This window comes from Podarcis filfolensis, assembly GCF_964270895.1.
Source record: "Podarcis filfolensis genome assembly, chromosome: 4".
Lineage (NCBI taxonomy): Eukaryota > Metazoa > Chordata > Lepidosauria > Squamata > Lacertidae > Podarcis > Podarcis filfolensis.
The window spans coordinates 95112339-95129870 of NC_139607.1; the positions used below are offsets into that span (position 1 = coordinate 95112339).

General features: G+C 44.1%; 1 protein-coding gene across 1 annotated transcript in view; it reads right to left on the bottom strand.

The window, feature by feature from the left end:
• Positions 1-17532, bottom strand: part of MYO7A (myosin VIIA) — a 159473-nt gene that overhangs the window by 46570 nt on the left and 95371 nt on the right. The window contains exons 19-25 of the mRNA XM_083609483.1: positions 16625-16783; positions 15005-15097; positions 10710-10804; positions 7268-7352; positions 6191-6409; positions 3502-3609; positions 676-885 (exon numbers count right to left, since the gene is read on the bottom strand). Of these exons, the coding sequence (XP_083465609.1) occupies positions 676-885; positions 3502-3609; positions 6191-6409; positions 7268-7352; positions 10710-10804; positions 15005-15097; positions 16625-16783 (969 nt within the window). The remainder of the gene's footprint in view (positions 1-675; positions 886-3501; positions 3610-6190; positions 6410-7267; positions 7353-10709; positions 10805-15004; positions 15098-16624; positions 16784-17532) is intronic.

Consider the following 17532-nt stretch of genomic DNA (forward strand, 5'->3'; position numbering starts at 1 on the left):
GGGCTGGGAGAAGATGCTGCGATTTTGGGGTACGCTCTTCCATCCTAGGCTTACTGTACTTTTCCGTGTATAAGACGCCCCCATGTATAAGTCGCCAACTATTTTGGGGGACTCAAATTTAAGAAAATGGGGAAAGATGGCACAGAGTTATTGAGCTTTTTTTGCGGAGGATTGCCCAGAGTTGCTGAACTTTTTTGTGGAGCTTTTTTTAGGCGGGATTGCCGAAATCGCTCATCCACACGGATAGCTAAATCCACCTCCCGTCTGTCCCATCGCCGGCAGAAGCTGCCAATCACCCGCACAGCTGCCTGAGCGTCAGCCAATCAGCACCACTCATTGACACAGCAACCAATAAAATGCACAGTAGCCGCTGACAGCCTCGGCAGCGACCAATCAAACGTCCACCATATGCGCTACCCATGTATAAGAAGACCCCCACTTCTTAGTAGGATTTTTAAAGGAAAAAGTGTAGTCTTATACACGGAAAAGTACGGTAATTTGATACATTGCTTCTCTAAACCAGCGTCGCCCCAACTCAGTGCTGGATCAGGATGTTGGCAATTGTAGTCCCAAACATCTGGAGGACAGCAAGTTGGGGAAGCTGCTTCCTCAATATGCTAGCAGAACCGTGATATGGAGTGGGGTGTGTGTGTGTTAATGTCTCCTTCCAGTTACCTCAAATCCATTGGGGGCCTGCCCTTCTTGGCCAGGAAACGACGACGTGGTTCCCAGGAAGCCAAACATTTTGTCCACCATGTCGGAGTCATTGACGGGTTCGTTTCGGGCCTTTTCCATTTTCTGCAAGAGTTCCTTCTTGCGCCGCGCTTCTTCTTTTTCCTTTACTTCCCTTTCTGCGTCTTCCCGAGCCAGCTGGGCCAGGCGTATCTAAGAGAGAACTGTGGCAATGAGTAACCAGGATCCGAGAGGCACACGGGTACCAGGCAAAAGCTCTACCCCTTTTGCTCAGTCGTCGTGACACAAAATCCCGGGGCCACCATTTCTTGCCAAGAGACAATGGTCTAGGCAAATCAATGGCACCGCCATTGGAAACAGCAGCAACTACCAACAGTAGAAGAATGGCGACAGAAGGTAATGGAATATGCAGAAATAGCCAAACTAACAGGGGAAATTCGACAGCAGGGCAAGAAAACATTTCAAAAAGAATGGGGAAAATGTATGTTGTATCTAGGAAAGATAAGATGAAATAGTAATACCAGCAGAATTGGAAACAAACCTCATAACGGGAAAGATAAAGAAAAGTGATGGATAATGAAAATAATAACAAGCAAAATGTATAAGGAAACGAATATAACTAACAGTAGTGGTAAATGAATACAGGCAGACAACAATAATTGTATAAACATTAGGACTTGTTTGTTTATGGATACACTATGGACAAATATGGAAAATGAATAACAATATATAAAATGGAAGAAAATAATACGATAAAATTATATGTGATATAAAAAACCAAAAGAAGGAAGGAGGGAAGTCAACTCTGAAGAGCAAGTATAAATGTAAAATGTAATACAATATGTGTATGTGGGGTATCTAATTGAAAAACTAATAAAGATTATTTGGGGGGGGGGAGAGAATTACTGCTTACATTAAAAGAAATTTAAAAATAGCTCAGAAATGAGGAGGGGGCATATCTCTTATGATATCTGAACGGACTGAAAAAATTTGGACCATAAAGCTAGCTTACTACAAAGAATAATATAAATCAACCTAACAGAACTATGGAAAATTGGGTGGGTGTTTTATACTGTTTTGGAATAAGAATTCCAACCTTATGCTACTTTCAACCTGCTGTAACAGTATTTCTTCATGCTCTTTATATTTGGTGTATTTTGTTTATTGATAAAAATAGCGATAAAGAAATCTCAAAGCAGTTTGCAGTAGGGAAAATTCGTGCTAAAACCATTTAAAGCAGTGAAACCAAATTGCAGACAACAGGGCAGAAGGGTCCAGTGCTACTGGTTAAGGAAAGTTTCGGCAAACTTGATATTTTATTAAGTTGAGAGGGAAACCTGGTGCTCTCTAGCTGCAGTTGGATTCTAACTCCCATATGCATTAGCCAGCATGACCAATGGTTAGGGATGGAGGGCCCTGGAGTCCGGAAACATCTGGAGAGCCACAGAATCACACAACTGTCCGTGCCTCCAGAATGATCCTTGTACCGTTTTGTAAAGAAAATTTCAATATGCAAGTAGTAAGCAATAAAAATGTCCTTTCTTCACTAGTTCACACAAACACACAAACAAATTTCAGACTGGTACGAATCCACCATCTATATCTTTGCTGCCCTATCAGAATGTTTGTTGGTTTTTATTGTTTCTTCTTCCATTATTTTTTTTAAATTATTTTTATATGTAGTATATTTGTGTAACTTTTATTATACATTAACAAATGAGCCCCATATTTTCTCTAGCCTAGATATAATAGCTCTATTCAAAGTACCCCCAAATTATCTTTGACTGAGAAGAGGTAAGACCAATCTCTCAAACAGGGTATATGATTATTGTAAGTTTGGGAAACACTCGTATAAGCTGTTTCAAGTTATGGGTTGCATTTATTTCCCCCCCTTTCCCCCTCTCCAAGATGCTCAAGGTGCTGAACATGGTTCTCCTGTTCCTCAATTTACCCACACAACAACCCTGCAAAGTAGGTTAGGCTGAGAAGGCGTGACCGTCCCAAAGGCCACCCAGTGAGCTTTGTTCACACCCGAGCGGGGATTTGAACCCTGGTCTCTGAGTTCCTAGGGACGCGGGTGGCGCTGTGGGTTAAACCACAGAGCCTAGGGCTTGCCAACCAGAAGGTCGGCGGTTCGAATGCCCGCAACGGGGTGAGCTCCCTTTGTTTGGTCCCAGCTCCTGCCAACCTAGCAGTTTGAAAGCATGCCAGTACAAGTAGATAAATAGGTACCACTCCGGCGGGAAGGTAAATGGCGTTTCCGTGTGCTGCTCTGGTTCGCCAGAAGCGGCTTAGTCCTGCTGGCCACATGACCCTGTACGCTGGCTCCCTCGGCCAGTAAAGCGAGATGAGCGCCGCAACCCCAGAGTCAGTCACTTTGCCCTTTACTCTGAGGTCCTAGTCCAAGACTCTAACCCCTACACCACCTTGGAAGCCCTCAATGTATTTCGGAGAGCCAGTGTGGTGTAGTGGTTAAGAGCGGTAGACTCGTAATCTGGTGAACTGGGTTCGCTTCCCCGCTCCTCCACATGCAGTTGCTGGGTGACCTTGGGCCAGTCACACTTCTCTGAAGTCTCTCAGCCCCACTCACCTCACAGGGTGTTTGTTGTGGGGGAGGAAGGGAAAGGAGAATGTTAGCCGCTTTGAGACTCCTTCGGGTAGTGATAAAGCGGGATATCAAATCCAAACTCTTCTTCCGGTCCCAAGTTCCTAAGGGCTGTATCAACTAATATGAGACCTAGGGACACCCAGGAATGGTGGATTCTGCGCCATAAAAGAAAGGGACACAGAGCATAAGCGTCAACCCACTTGGTGTTTCTTTTCCGCTTCCTCTTTTGCTTTCTTGGCACTCATCTCCTTCCTCAGGCGTTCCTCTTCCAAGAGGCGGAGTTTTTCTGCTTCCAGGCGGCGGCGGTACTGGGGAAAGGAAATTCAGAATAATAATAATAATAATACATTTTTATTTATATCCCGCCCTCCCCAGCCAAGACCAGGCTCAGGGCGGCTAACAACCAATAATAAAAACAAGTTGATTAAAATACAATTTAAAAGATTAAGATACAACATTAAAAAAATTAGGGAGCAATCTCATCATAGGAGGAGAAAGGGGGGGGGAAAGGGGGAGGGAATCAAACTGATTCTAAGCCAAAGGCCAGGTGGAACAACTTGCAGGCCCTGCAGAAAGAAATTAGATCCCGCAGGGCCCTGGTCTCATGAGACAGAGAGTTCCACCAGGCCGGAGCCAGTCTTGAAAAGGCCCTGGCTCTGGTTGAGGCTAATCTGACTTCCTTAGGGCTCGGGACCTCTAGGGTGCTGCAAAAATGGACTTTAAGGTCGTCTGTGGGGCATATCGGGAGAGGCGGTCCTGTAGGTACGAGGGTCCTAGTCAAGAAGCACTGCTTGAATGGGTTGCTCCATTCATTACCCAGCCTGCAGTTTAGAAGGTAAATGGCAACCAGGGAGAACAAGCTAGATATGAGGCAGGAGACATATGAAATGAACAAAAATGGAAAGAGCAGGAACTTCCAACACTGGAAGATTGGCAGGCGAAGATGGTGGAGTATGTAGAGATGGCCAAGTTGATGGGGAAGATCCGGAATCAGCGTGACGAACTGTTTCGAAAGGACTGGAACAAATTTATACTAATTGTAAACATCTGAAAACGTTTGTAGGTTTGAACTGAAATGTTTTGTAATGTAAATATAAGGAACAGATTTACCGATAACAAGGTGAAAAGTTATAATAAGATAGAAGGTAAACGTGATTATAGAAAGAAAAGAAAGAAAGAAAAGAAAGAAAAGAAAAGAAAGGGGCGAGCACGGGCTGCCCTGAACTTAAATGCACTCTTCTAAGCCCGCCCCCGCCGCCAGCCGATTGGCTGGCGCGGTGAATTCCCCGCGAGGCTGTAGGTGGGCGTGAGCCAGCAACCCCCCCTCCTTATGTCGGGAGTGGCTTTATAGAAATGCGAAATATACAGAAAGATGTGTAGAAGTCAGAAAGGGGGAGGGAAGGAGGTCGATGCTCTTATAGAGTAATGTATTAAGTTATAGAATTATGCAACAAAATGTGATCGTGATAAAAGTGGAAAACTTAATAAAAAATCATTTTTTAAAAAAGATACGAGGCAGGAGACATAAGAAATGAAGGCTGTGGTGACTTGGCATTTGATGACAACTGTAGTGGGGGGGACATACTTTCCCCACAAACCATCTGAGCACCCAAAGTCTCCTTTCCTTTCCCCAACTAATTTTCTCTCCGCTGGAGAGAAGGTATGTAAACTCAATATCTTTCCCCTGGTGGAACGGAAAGCAATTTTGTTTTAGGGGGCGGGAATCACCCATGAAGTGGGGGCAGATGTCAGCGACTTGACTGGACACTGAGGAGTGGGTACCAGGAGGAGTGGGTTAGCTGTGATTCCTTCATTGCAGGGGGTTGGACTAGATGACCCTTGGGCCCCTTCCAACTGTACAATTCTACGGTTCTGTGACCAAGTGGGTCACAGAACCTGGCTCCTCCAGGTCCTAGTTCAACACTAACTACTACTACTACTACTACTACTAATTTATTTATACCCCGCCCATCTGGCTGGGTTTCTCCAGTCATTCTGGGTGGCTTCCAAAGGAGTATTAAAATACAATAACCTATTAAACATTAAAAGCTTCCCTGAACAGTGCTGCCTTCAGATGTCTTCTAAAAATCTGGTAGTTGTTTTTCTCTTTGACATCTGGGGGGAGGGCGTTCCCCAGGGCGGGTGCCACTACTGAAAAGGCCCTCTGCCTGGTTCCCTGTAACTTAGCTTCTTGTAGCGAGGGAACCACCAGAAGGCTCTCAGTGTCCGGGCTGAATAATGGGGGTGGAGACGGTTCTTCAGGTCTACTGGACCGAGGCTGTTTAGGGCTTTAAAGGTCAGCACCAATACTTTGAATTGTGCTCAGAAACGTACTAAAACTAAAACTAAAACACCACACCGGCCCTCATCAAACCCTAGGATATCCCATACCTAAAATATCTATCACAGACACCATTCAGCTTCACAGCCCCTCCGAACAATATACTCCGCTGAACTGAAATGCATTTTTGTTTTATGAGATGCACCTCTTTCATTAAATTACTATTTTTCTGTTCCATTTGGAACAGTTGTATTTGTTTTTGTGACTGATATATGTTTTTGTGGCCCACCTTGGGACCATATAGTGAAGGATGAATAAGGTATCTTTCTATATAAACAAACATGTAAGGTGGTCGTCACGCTGCAGTTCAGTGTAAGGTCAGACCAGCAGGCAGGCAACTGAGTGAGTGAGCAAGCAGCGTGGGTAAGGAGGTGGCCCAGGCGAGATGTTTAATGGAGGGGGAAGTGCTCTGGGGTTGGCCAGGTGTGGGGAAAGAGAGGAGGCAGGGCTGGCGAGTGGAGCAAGCAGGGGAGCAGACCCTAGTAAATTAAAAAAATAGAAATACACCTCAGGATGGCCTTTAGGGGCAACGCAAGAAGCACACTTACCTCTCCCTTCAACCGCTTATACAGGCGTCGAGCGATCATGCCCCTGGCGTAGGCTTGGATGGTGAAGACAGCCCAGAGGCGATGGCGGAAGGCTCTGCGCACCAAGAACCCCCGGCACTTGGCTTGGAACTCGATGATGCGCTTGCGGGCCATGTGGTACCTCTTGTGCAGCTTGCGGGAGCGGTAGAGGGCTTGCAGCCTCAGGAAGCCGATTCTCATCTGTTGGGGTGGGGGAGAAATTCAGAGAGCAATTCCTACGCACAAACAACTGACATAACGCGCACTGATCTAAATTAACCCGGGGATCGAACCTGTGACCTTCTGCATTCAAAGCAGTTGCTCTTCCACTAAGCTATGGGCCCTTAAGGTAAAGGTAAAGGGACCCCTGACCATTAGGTCCAGTCGTGACCGACTCTGGGGTTGTGGCGCTCATCTCGCTTTATTGCCCGAGGGAGCCGACGTACAGCTTCCAGGTCATGTGGCCAGCAGGACTAAGCCGCTTCTGGCGAACCAGAGCAGTGCACGGAAACACCGTTTACCTTCCTGCCGGAGTGGTACCTATTTATCTACTTGCACTTTGACATGCTTTCAAACTGCTAGGTTGGCAGGAGCAAGGACCGAGCAACGGGAGCTCACCCCGTCGGGGGGATTCGAACCGCCAACCTTCTGATCGGCAAGTCCTAGGCTCTGTGGTTTTCAGCTCCAATGCGAACAGTGGTAGCATGGGCGAAGCAAAGAATGCAGGGGACTGGGGCGAAGGAAGGGGGGTGCGGTGGGGGTGATCCACCCCGGGTGTCACCACTGAGGGGGGTGACAAAAGGCCAGGCGGCACTCACTGCAGGGCCTGCAGTGCGCCCGAGCCACACGTCATTTCTGGGAGTGACAGATTCCTTGGAGGCCCCATGGAGTGTACTGCCCTGGCTGGCCCCGCCCCATGGGCAGCTGGCCCCACTCCCGCAGGCAGCTGGTCCCGCCCCTGGGCACAGGGCATGCGCACCGCCCCTGTCGCCCAATCAGCTTGCTCCGCCTCTGGATGGACAATCGGTCCAGAATCCTGCATGCTTCAGGCATACTTACAGCGTCGTAGTTTCTTCGACAATTATGCCCCCTCCAGGTCCGCTGGATCATCAGAGCTGCATTCCTCACTTTCAGGAAATTGGACCTGGGGAAGAGACAATTACAATCCATTTTTCTCCTCGTGCACTCTTTGTTTTTAAGCCCAGACCCAGGAAGAAACACAATTCTTTATGGATTACCTCAGAAAGGTGGACAAATACAATCGCTCTGTTGTCACGTACAGCTCACAATGTCATTCAAAGCACCTTTCTGATTTCACATTAAAACTACAAACAGGAAACAAATTGTACCCTAATGTCTATAGAGCATTGCTCCATTGGTGTTTGGGGAAGCAATCTTTGACCGAATTCAAACCTTTGAGAGCAGGCGCTTTCAGGAAACAAGAGTCCAAAGAACAAATAAGAAATTTATTCTTGAGCAAGAAGCCTGAACAATTATTTTTGCTGACTCGTTCCTTTACATATTGTTATGTACTGAGTTGAATAGGATCCAAACTGCAGCAGTCTGATTGGTCTGATTGGTCCTAGAACAATAGGATCCAAAATGCAGCAGTCTGATTGGTCCTAGAACAATAGGATTCAGAATGCAGCAGTCGGATTGGTCCTAGAACAATGCAGCAGTATGATTGGTCGGCAGGAGCCACCCAATCCAGCTGCAGATGGAAGTGAATCCACAACCTGATTGGCCTACAGGAGAATTCCGGAATTAGCCAATCACGTGCAGCCCATTGTGTAAATAATGTATATAAAGCAGATACTTTGAGGGGACTTCCATTCCCTCCTCACCACTATGAGCTGAATAAAGAGCATGAAATCCACTCTTGACTCTGAATTTATTTATTTATTTATTTATTTATTTATTTATTTACGGCTATTAGCCCATAAAATATGTACACACATAAAAACACAGAGACATAAAAACAGATATATCCGACAAGAGAAGGTGAACACCACGATGCAAGGGTGGGTCATTGAGCAGAGCCAAGTGACAGCTTGGGGCCAAGAGAGCTCCAAGGGGCGGATCACAGAAAAGGAAAACTGAAGACGAACTCCGACATGCACTCTCATCATAACAGTCCGATTAGTTTTGATGTTGTTGTTGTTTTTTGGTGGTTTTTGAGTGTGAGATAACTGCATTCAGAAATCTCGCCACCTGCAGAGTTACAGAAGGATCTGTATCCTGCAAAAGCAGTGCGGCGTGTGACTCAACAGGCCTGCCAACCAAGCGCAGTAAAGCAGGACCCAGGAATTTAGCCCTGGCTATGCTATGTAGGGGACAGTTGAACATTATATGTGAAAGAGATTCAACAGTTTCCCCGTCACACACGCATAGCGGAGACACCAAACCCTTGGAAAATCTGTGGTTCAGCAGGTTCGATGGAAAGACATTGAACCTTGCACGAATAAATGCAAGTCGGTGTGGTACTGATGAAAGAGATGACTCTGAGTATATTTCACATATTAACTCAAAGGCATAGGGAAAGAGGCCTCACTTCATTAACTTGCCCCAAAGCCATTTTTAGGGTAACAGGCTTCTTCCACTTGGACATTTGTTTATTCGATTTTTTATCTGCCTCCCACCATGAAGTCCATGGGCAGGTCACAATGATATAAACACCTGCCTGCCTCCTGTCCCCCCCCAAAACAGTACTTCTGTCTTGTCAGGATTCAACCTCAATCTGTTATCGCAAAATTCAAAGGATGGCACTCATCCTGTGCCTTGTTTTGGAAAGACAGTAGGAATAAACAGGCAGTCCTTCTGATGGACGAGGGATGTAAAAGTGATAGGTTTGGGGACGCACATTTTTCAACTTGTGCATAATTCATCTGGAGTCAGGGATGAGCAATTAGGTGGCCAGGTTTGCTAACAACCCAAGCGGTTCAGGGTGGAAAGACACCCTGTTTGCGTGCCATGCCCTCCCTGGTTAAGGAGGCTGATTAAAGATGTTTTGCAAGCTCAGGGATTTTTAATTGTTTTATAAAATAAAATAAAATAGAGATAATTATCGTAAATTAAAGCAAATAAAGAAGAAAAAGGAAAGAATTGAAAACAAGAAGAGAGGAAGAGAATACATTAGAAACATTTTTTTAAAAAAACAGAGGAAAACAGCAATAACAAAATAACAAAAAATGCACCATCTTTTTCGCTCTATAAGACGCACCAGACCACAAGACGCACCTAGTTTTTGGAGGAGGAAAACAAGAAAAAAAATATTCTGAATCTCAGAAGCCAGAACACCAAGAGGGATCGCTGTGCAGTGAAAGCAGCAATCCCTCTTGCTGTTCTGGCTTCTGGGATAGCTGCGCAGCCTGCATTCGCTCCATAAGACGCACACATATTTCCACTTACTTTTTAGGAGGGAAAAAGTGAGTCTTATAGAGCAAAAAATACGGTACTTAATGCTACGAAACTATATAGTATATATGTGGATGGATATGTTAATCTATACGTCACTATGGTTTCAACAAATACGTTCCAAGTATCATTAAATCTGTCCACGCAGAATCTTCGCCTGGAGACGAAGAAATCCGTTTCCCTCCTTGCCCACTTTTCCTATCTACAGGAACAGCAGTGGCTTCACCACAAAGAAATGTTAGTGAGAGAGCAATAGTGATAACCTTTGTTGGAAATGTAAAGAAAAGGAAGGTACTTTTTTTCCATATGTGGTGGACTTGTCCCAAGGTGAAAGACTTCTGGGAGAAGATTTATAATGAACTGAAAAAAATGTTGAAGTATACATTTATTAAGAAACCAGAGGCCTTTCTTCTTGGAATAACAGGTTTAGAATTGCCCAATAAAGATGTTAAATTATTTTTGTATGCCACAACGGCTGCCAAATATTACTTGCTAAAAATTGGAAAACACCAAGAACTACCAACAGTGGAAGATTGGCAGATGAAGATGATGGACTTTTCGGAGCTAGCTGACCTGACTGGAAGAATCCGCGACCAGAAAGAAGAGGAGTTTCAAGAGGACTGGAGGAAATTCAAGGACTATTTGAATAAATATTGTAATATAAAAAAATAGAAATTAGTTGAAAGAAACAAATATGCCTAGGATTAAATTAAGTTATAATTAAATAAATGGGATTTAGAATGTTAAGAAAAGTGAATAAGATGGACTATAATTGGAAATTGTTTTAGTTTAATAATGATATTGGAAAGCTGTTACCTTCAACTACAAGGAAACTCAGAAGGGAGGGACTAGAGGAAGTCAACCAAGATGTTTAAAAGGTTGGATTTGTGAAGAATTACGTTTGTTGTTATTGTTTATCTGTTTATTGTTCCCCCTTCTTTCTTCTTTCTTCCTTTTCTTTTTCTGTTTTTGTGTATCATTTTGCTTTGTGGTTTGTGTTATCACTGTGGAAAATCTAATGAAAATTTATTATAAATAAAAAGAAGAAATGTTAGTAAGAGCTGTTGTCTCCAGCCAAACTTCCTACCTGTCCTTAAATCCACGGACCACTTTCTGGATGAGGATGACTTTGTCTGTGATGGCCTTGTCTCTCTCTATCTCCAGCAGCATATCGTGGTGATCCTGAAGAGAAGAACACATCAGCAGGTCACTCGCTTCTGGAACTTCGCAGGACAGCAGGGAACTCATTTCATTTATTCTTATATATTTATTAATTGCCAATCCTGCCCTTCCCTCACAGCGGCGAACACATCAATACCAATAAATTGCCCCTCTACTGGAAGGAAGACCACACCCTGCCACAAGGTCCATTTCCACCTGGCCCAGACTCACCTTGAACAGCTGAAAGAGGCTCCTGGGATGTTGGAGGGACATTGCTGGAACAACTCTTGGATTGGGGCAAGTGTCTCAGTTGTTCAAAAATGTTTTAAATGAGACACAAGATTTACCCACTTTGGAAGAATGGCAGATGAAGATGATGGACTATATGGGACTGGCAGAAATGACTGGCAGAATCCGGGACCAGGGAGAAGAGGCGGTGGAAGAAGATTGGAAGAAATTTAAAGACTATTTACAGAAATACTGCAAAATTAATGAATGTTAGAATGATGTTGGATAGAAATTAAGTGGTTTCCAGCTGTAATGTTTTAAGAATATGGAAGAAGGGTATAATTAGGCAAAAAAAATAAATAACTAAAATGGTGTTGGATTGGAAATAAGTGGTATTGGCAACAAAGTTCATAAGAATATGCAAAAACGAATTGATAATGGATGAAAATACTGAGTTATAAAATGTTAAGTTATAGAGATAACATAAATGAAAGAGGGTAAGGATTTGCTGATTTGATTATTTAAATGGGAATACAAGAAGGGGAGGTGTGAGGAAGTCAAAGAAACAAGCAAATGAGTTTTATGTTATGAAAAATAATTGTTTTTAATTTTTCTTGTTTTTTTTGTATGTTTTACTTTTTTATTTTTATTATCATGTGTTTTTGTATATTTGTCTTTGTAAAATCTTAATAAATATTTCTTTAAAAAAATGTTTTAAATGGTTCTAATTTTGGTTCCTCTGTTTTGTTTTTGTCAAGCTGGTTAAATGTTTAGTTGGGGTTGGTGGTTATTTTAATTTGGGTATAACTGTAAGCTGTTTATTGTAATTGTAATTGTTATTGTTGTTATTACTGTTGCTGTTTTGTTGTTGTTGTTGTTAAGCAATAACAATTTATACCCGGCCCATCTGGCTGGGCTGCCCCAGCCACTCTGGGCGGCTTCCCAGATAATAATAATAATAATAATAATAATAATAATAATAATAAATAATTATCAAATAATAAAATACAGCAATACATCAAACATTAAAAGCTTCCCTAAAGTGTGCATGCACACGAAAGCTCATACCAATAACAAACTTAGTTGGTCTCTAAGGCGCTACTGGAAGGAATTTTTTTATTTTGTTTTGACTATGGCAGACCAACACGGCTACCTATCTGTAACTGGTACTGTTATTGCTGTTATAGATTTATTGGTTTGTTTGTTGTTTGCACAGTGGTACCTCCGGTTGCAAACAGGATCCGTTCCAGAGGTTCGGCCGCATCCTGAGGAATTCGCAACTGGAGGACCATTTCTGCGCATGCGTGCGGTGCTGTTTAGCGCTTCTGCGCATGAGCATGTGGCGAAACCCAGAAAAATACTTCTGGGTTTGCCACGTTTGCATCCCAAAGTTTACGTATTAGCAGAGGTACGACTGTATAGGATAGTTTGTTTTTTAATGTGTGATGTTATGTTTTTATATACAGTGGTGCCTCGGTTTTCGAACGTCTCCACTGAGGAACATTTCAGTTTTCGAATGCCGTAAACCTGGAAGTAAATGCTTCAGTTTTCGAACACACCTCGGAAATCGAACATGCCGTGCAGCTTCTGCCGAGTGCAAGAACCTGAGGCCTAGCTGTTGGCTATTGAGTTTTCAGTTTTCGAATGTTTCAGAACTTGAACGGTCTTCTGGAACAGACTACGTTCAAAATCCGAGGTACCACTGTATCTTGCAAGCCACCCAGAGTGGCTGGGGAAACCAAGCCAGATGTGCAGGATATAAATTAAAATATTTTTGTTGTTTTTGTTGTTAATAATAATAATAATAATAATAATAATAATAATAATAATAAACAAAGCAGTTTAAAATTCCACAAACAACCTTCAAAAAACAGTTAAAAGCTCCTAAAAGCAACCACCCAAAAGCGATTTTAAGGGTTACCGGTGACAGGACTCAGCTGCCCGGGTAAGCAGGAATGTTACTTGATTTATCCTAAACGCTAATAGTGAGGGAGACTGAGGGAGGGCATTCCACAGGAGGTTGTGTGTTGTATAACGCATGTGCTGTTGAAGCATCCCTTTTGCATTTCAGAATTGAAAGGAAAGAAAGAGGGATGGCACGGGAAATCAAACAGATCCATTTCTCACTAGTGGGTGTAAGTGAAGCAGGTCCCACTCAACCCACAAGTTTGGCAGCCACCCCCTCTGCTACCAGGATGCGGGTGGCGCTGTGGGTTAAACCACAGAGCCTAGGACTTGCCGATCAGAAGGTCGGCGGTTCGAATCCCCGCGATGGGTGAGCTCCCGTTGCTCGGTCCCTGCTCCTGCCAACCTAGCAGTTCGAAAGCACGTCAAAGTGCAAGTAGATAAATAGGTACCACTCCGGCGGGAAGGTAAACGGCATTTCCGTGTGCTGCTCTGGTTCGCCAGAAGCGGCTTAGTCCTGCTGGCCACATGACCAGCTGTACGCTGGCTCCCTCGGCCAATAAAGCGAGATGAGCGTCGCAACCCCAGAGTTGGCCACAACTGGACTTAATGGTCAGGGGTCCCTTTACCTTTACGTACCACTGCTCAGTTCCTCTGCCCCTCCAGGGCCACAAAACTTACCTGGGCAGGAGAAATGGGAGGTGGTAGCGTAGGGGGCAGTGGGAAGGGAGTGAAACTACAAGTTCCCACACTCCCCGCAGGAGTTCCTGCCAGAAGCAAACCCCCGCCTCCCGTTTCTCTTGCCCCTTGGTTTCAGAACTGAAAAAATTCAGAGAAGTCTGGATTTCAAAGGATAACCGTGCAATGGTTTGCATGACTGCTTCGGGGAGCCTGGTGGGTTTGCATTAAAATTCTAATGGGACAAAATGTATTCCCCATCCCTAACTTCAAGTGTTTTTGCAAGGTTTTCTGTGCTTGCAATGGAGCACGTACAAAAGATTTTGGAGGCAATCCCATTTCTCACGCACCATTTGAAGAACATTTAGGAACTTCTGGGAATTTTGGAATTGACCATTGCGCAGTCCCCTAATTTTAAGGGAAGGAGGAAACAGGAAACATGTAGAAGCAAATGTTTGGGGGGGGGTTGAAAGTACTGTATTTTTCGCTCTATAAGACGCACCAGACCATAAGACGCACCTAGTTTTTGGAGGAGGAAAACAAGAAAAAAAAATATTCTGAATTTCAGAAGCCAGAACAGCAAGAGGGATCGCTGTGCAGCGAAAGCAGCAATCCCTCTTGATGTTCTGGCTTCTGGGATAGCTGCGCAGCCTGCATTCGCTCCATAAGACGCACACACATTTCCCCTTACTTTTTAGGAGGGAAAAAGTGAGTCTTATAGAGCAAAAAATACTGCAAACTGAACCCCAGCTCTCAATTTTAGGAATCGCTGCTTTAAGGATTTTCTTCCCTTGACCTTCGCTGTTTGATTTCTTCCTTGGGCCACTGATGTCAAGTCTGGGATATAGTCTGGGTTGGGTCAATCTGGAAGCAGGCAAGAAGACTTTTTGACAAGCTCGTTTCTCCATTTCCTCCTCATGCAGCTGCACAGCCCTGATAAGGCTCTCTGGAGGAACGGACTGGAACACTTAACACTTAACTAACTAAGCATCAGGCGAGGAACATCCTTTAAAAAAAGAAGTGTACAGATAACAGTGGAGAGGTGATTAAAACAGCGGCAACACTCCTGTACAGAAGAGGTTTATTTCTCGCCTATTATTTCATGCTTCTTCGTGTGGAAAGCACCAGTTCCCTACAGAACCATAAAAAGTCCATAGAGTAAGCGTTTGTTTGGTTGGAAAACTGAAAACGGCAAAGCTTTCCTCGTTTGTTTCTTTTTGGTGTTACGATGGCATTTCTGGTCACTGGGGAAACTTTGTGGGGAAGAATCTTGGTGCTTTGATAGCATCTCAGCCTTGAAAACAATAGCTAAATGGTGGCTGTTGCCCCGTTTGAGATATCAGCTAGCTGCCAAACACACACGTTCTGCTTCCGGGCATATGCCCCCCCAAAACCTGCTTGCTATCTTACCTTCAGGAAAATCTTTGTCTTGCCAATCTGCCAGTCATCGTCTCTGCCCAACACGGCTTCAGCGATGCGCTGGCAAGTCCCACACAAGTCCCCCTGGAAGAAATGGTGGGGTTTTCATTGCTTTTACTTAATTCCATTCATCAATCACTCCTCATAAAACGTCCCAAAGTGATTTCGCAGGGTAGAAGATAGGAAAGCTTCCATCGTCCAAACAATATAATTATCAACATGGCATGCGTCACGTTTAGGGGGGAAATGTTGTAGCATTACTACGGATACCGCTAGACTCTTTGTCGAGACTGGCCTAAGATGTTTTGGCACCTGAGGCAAACCACAAAATGACCCCCACTCCTGGTCAGGGAAGAAGGGGCGAGTGAAGATCTACAACAGGAACTAAACAGCTCAGGACTGGAATACTTCAAGAGCTGCCTCTTCCCATATGAACCTACCCAGACCCTGAGATCATCTTCTGAGGCGCTTCTTTGTGTGCTCCTCCTCAAGAGGTCCGGAGGGTGGGAACATGAGAACAGGGCCTTCTCTGCAGTGGCTCCCCGTCTGTGGATTGCTCTCCCCAGGGAAGTTCGCCTGGCGCCTTCATTATACACCTTTAGGCGCCAGGCAAAAACGTTCCTTTTTAACCAGGCCTTTGCCTGACTTGATCTACACATCCTATACCCTTTTTAAAATGTGTTTTTTTTTTGTGGGGAGGCTATTGGGTTATTGTTTTTATTTTTATTATTTATTTTGTGGTTTTATATCTTGGTTTTATTCTGTGAACAGTCCTGAGACCCCTGAGTATAGGGCGGTATATAAATTCAGTAAGTTATAATAATAATAATACAGTGGTACCTTGGCTCTCAAATGCCTTGGTACTCAAACAACTTGGAACCCAAACACTGCAAACCAAGAAGGAAGTGTTCTGGTTTGCAAACTTTTTTCGGAAGCAGAACATGCTCCGTTTTGAGTGATACGCTTCCGATTTGAGTGCCACGCTTCCATTTTGAGTGTTATGGTTCTGATTTGAGTGCCATACGTCTGTTCGGAGTGTTACACTGATATCTGTTTTTGCAATTTACTTTGCGTTTTTGTTTTTACAGTTATTTTTGCTTTGTTTTTGTGACTGTGTGGAACCCAGTTCAGCTACTGATTGAGTGTGTGACTGCAGTACATTGTTTATTGCTTTCATTTTATAGATCAGTGGTCTCGTTAGATAGCAAAATTCATGTTAGATTGCTGCTTTAGGGGTTGTTTTTAAAAGTCTGGAACGGATTAATCCGTTTTGCATTACTTTCTATGGGAAAGCACATCTTGGTTTTTGGAATGCTTTGGTTTTGGAACGGACTTCCGGAACGGATTAAGTTTGAGCACCAAGGTACCACTGTAATAATAATAATAATAGCAGCAAATCCGGCATCCAGGGATCGTGCTGCAGCTGTTGCTGCCGCTGTAGTTAGCGAGTAATACATTCTTTGGAGGCCAGTTCTACTGGTCCTGTGGATCTTGCCACCTAAGGTAGCTGCCTCACCTTGCCTCAAGTGTGGGCCAGCCCTGCTCTCAGCATCCTTATTAATGCCACAGGATCTCTCTCTTTAGAGCTACGAAGACCGTTTGCAACCATACCTGCTTGTATGCTGGCTTCACCCCAGGCATAAGCACTCGGTACCGGTCCACAAACTCCACGAAAGTGTAGCGGATGGGGTAGCCAGCCCGGCGGATCCGGATGGTTTCCATCATGCCAGAATACCTCAGCTGGCGGACACAGAGCTCCCGGTCAAACAACTGCAGTGATGGGGGAAATGACCTCAGTGTCAATTATTTTACCCGTTAGCTCCTGAGCTTATGAACTTAAACATTTTCCATTTTTAAGTATTTTGCGAGCTGCTGATTATTACTGGGGGAGGATGCCTGACAACCAAAAACGCTTTGTAACAGAATAAATGGGCAAAAAATATATAATGGTACATGCAGAAGTTGCAAAGGAGGACATTTCTGAAGGCAAGGGGTTGGGCTGGATGTCCTCTGAGAGCCCCTTCCAGCTCTGTGGGATTTTTTTTTTTTTTAGCTGTAAGGTTAGTGTCTGTAGGAGAGGAAAACAGCAAGAATACAAAGGTCAAACAAGTTAATGCATTTGAGTGAAGAGCGTGGCACATTTGTTTATTTGTTGGTACTTAACAACCCAATATCAAAACCTCAGATATGCAGATGACACAACCTTAACGGCAGAAAGTGAGGAGGAATTAAAGAACCTTTTAATGAGGGTGAAAGAGGAGAGAGCAAAATATGGTCTGAAGCCCAAGATCAAAAAAACAAAGATCATGGCCACTGGGCCCATCACCTCCTGGCAAATAGAAGGGGAAGAAATGGAGGCAGTAAGAGATTTTACTTTCTTGGGCTCCATGATCACTGCAGATGGTGACAGCAGTCATGAAATTAAAAGACGCCTGCTTCTTGGGAGAAAAGCAATGACAAACCTAGACAGCATCTTAAAAAGCAGAGACATCACCTTGCCAACAAAGGTCCGTCTAGTT